At 31.6% G+C, this 2,364-nt stretch overlaps 1 protein-coding gene across 4 annotated transcripts; it reads right to left on the bottom strand.

The window, feature by feature from the left end:
• Positions 1 to 45: 45 nt before the first annotated feature.
• On the bottom strand, positions 46 to 2,263 carry LOC112459968 (F-box/LRR-repeat protein 4-like). Of its 4 annotated transcripts, none has more exons than XM_025024351.1 (6): positions 1,942 to 2,262; positions 1,295 to 1,850; positions 1,052 to 1,211; positions 585 to 966; positions 341 to 487; positions 46 to 235 (listed from the first exon to the last, which is right to left on the bottom strand). In XM_025024351.1, exons 1-6 carry the CDS (start codon positions 2,012 to 2,014, stop codon positions 153 to 155), a joined length of 1,401 nt encoding a protein of 466 aa, XP_024880119.1. In that variant the 5' UTR covers positions 2,015 to 2,262; the 3' UTR covers positions 46 to 152. The 4 variants fall into 4 exon arrangements, with proteins under 4 accessions (XP_024880119.1, XP_024880118.1, XP_024880120.1 ...); XM_025024353.1 differs by having other exon boundaries at positions 177 to 251; XM_025024350.1 differs by having other exon boundaries at positions 46 to 487; positions 1,942 to 2,263.
• Positions 2,264 to 2,364: the final 101 nt, after the last annotated feature.

Raw genomic sequence — 2,364 nt, 5'->3', positions numbered from 1 at the left:
ATTTTTTCACAAGAAACAAAACTTTATGAGGAAGCACAAAGAAAATTAATGTAACTTTCTCAAGATCCTCAAAATGCAAAAGAAGCAAACACAAATTTCAATCAAAAATATAGTAAACATGTATTAAAGAAAAAAAATTAAAAAGTACACACTTACGTGGGAAGGTACGCTTTTCGTAAATTCTTACAGTTAGCGAGAACGTTAATATACTGCGAAACGTTAATATCGTTAAATCCTGGAAGATCAATGTGCTGTAAACGTATTACTTCCAAGTTAGGACACAATTTTATAAACTGTGTTACACAGTCTGTTATATATGGACCTCCAATATTGAACTCACGCATTCGTTGATTTTTTTGCAGTATTTTATAAAGGCATTCATCTTTTATACATGTATCATAAAGACTTAAATGTTCCAAACCATTTAATTTCTCTAGATACGAAAATCCTTCGTCGTCTATGCCACGACAATCGTCTAGATTCAATTCTAAAAAGAGATATATGTTGGGCATATACAATTTACCAATAATCCCGACAATCACATGTTTCATGTATTTTATATGTACTTATATTTAGATATATACCTTTCAAATTTACACATATCTCTGAAATTTTAAGTAGGACAAGATTATTGACAGAATTGTTGCAGAATCCTAATCTTAAGTGCGTTAAACGCCTGCCACAATTGTCAAGAAAGTTTGTAAAATCCGCAACATCAAACGTGCTTTCTGTAAGATCTAACTGCTGCAAATATTTACATCTAGATGTAAAGTAACATAATATATTGCTCATATCGCGTCTTGCGATATTTTGGGGAATATACTCTGCGGCAGCTGGATAGTGTATATTCAAACGTGTATAAAGATGAGGGTCTCGTATTAAACCATTGAAGCGTCTGTTTACATAATTCAAGCGGCATAACGTCATCAGATCCAAGTTTTTTAATATTATTAGTAGTATTTCATCCTGCAAAGATAAAATATAAAACTTTAATACACGAGATGATATTGCAATAAATATTATGAAAAATAGGCTTCTTAGAATACTTTACAGGAAGCTCAGATATATTGTGACGTGACAGCTCCTTGGATTCATCCGAAGAGAGTTTTATAGGTTTTGCACAATTCGAATGATGAATTACCTCCAGAGATACATTTTTGTGCATCAAATTCTCTCTCAAAATACTCTCCTTAGAAACCCTTCTTATGTAGCTGCAAATAACATCGGAACAAATTCATTTTTATTATTAACAGAACAAAGAGATTTTAATATTACTTAATGTTGATAATAATACCTTCCATCCCTACAATATTCCATTATAATGCAATATTCAGAAAAATGTCGTTGCAGATAATCTATATCCAAGTGTGCATTTTTGAAATCTGCTGTTAAATTATGAATATCCTCATGGTGTGGAAAGTACATGCAGTTAATTTCCTTTAACAGATTAGTTAAACTCTTCTGATATTTTCTAGGACGAACCAACTCTGATGTACCGATAAGCATCACAGCATCTAGCTTTGTGTAAAGATGAGACATTTCAAAGGAACTGTCTTCAAAAAATATTCTTAGCATTTTCGTTTTAAAGTCACGCGGGTGTGATAAGGGTGGAGAAAATAATCTTGATGTCGGGGGTACAATCCATGTAACATCAGTTTTCCCCCATTCAAACCTATTATTAGAATCAATCTCAGAATTGAGATTTTTAGAATCAATTTCCCACAATTTATACCACTCATTATTAGAATCATCTTGAGCCGAAATTTGAATTACGTTTCCATCAGGTCTGTACCTGTACATTTCGTATATAGAAACTCTGATTGGATATACAGCTTCATGAAACTCGATATCTTCAAAAAAGAAAATATAATTATACTCTCTTCTCAACAAAACCGTATCTTCTTTAACAATATCTTACTTGTGAATTCAGGTATCACATACCAATATATTTATTTTCGATCGGTCTTTTAAATTCATACAATGGCGGACATAGTATATAATAATCATTTGTCATGGATTCTTCGTATTGCCACTGAGTTATTGAAATGTCGATATCATTATTCCATCGATTCTGTTTTGAAAAGTCAAAATGTATCAAATAGTAGAAAAAAATCTTGTAGCATATAAATTTAGATTCCGATTACTTTGTATAGGACAATATAACGGATAATACACATACTATGAAATATGTTTCTCCATTGAAACACGAAGAATAAAATAGGATAATTATTTAGTTTAGAGGAGCAACCTTCTACGACCTTGACCTTGACATATATATTATGGGGAGCACTCTCCTGAGTAACCTTCCAAAGGTTTTAGCCGTCGTTCGTTATTTATTAAAACGTTATTAACAAAAAAGTTTGA

This window comes from Temnothorax curvispinosus, unplaced genomic scaffold, assembly GCF_003070985.1.
Source record: "Temnothorax curvispinosus isolate PA1 unplaced genomic scaffold, ASM307098v1 QBEX01010273.1, whole genome shotgun sequence".
Classification (NCBI taxonomy): domain Eukaryota; kingdom Metazoa; phylum Arthropoda; class Insecta; order Hymenoptera; family Formicidae; genus Temnothorax; species Temnothorax curvispinosus.
Note: the sequence above shows the minus strand (reverse complement) of the source record. Positions and strands in the feature narration are given on the sequence as shown.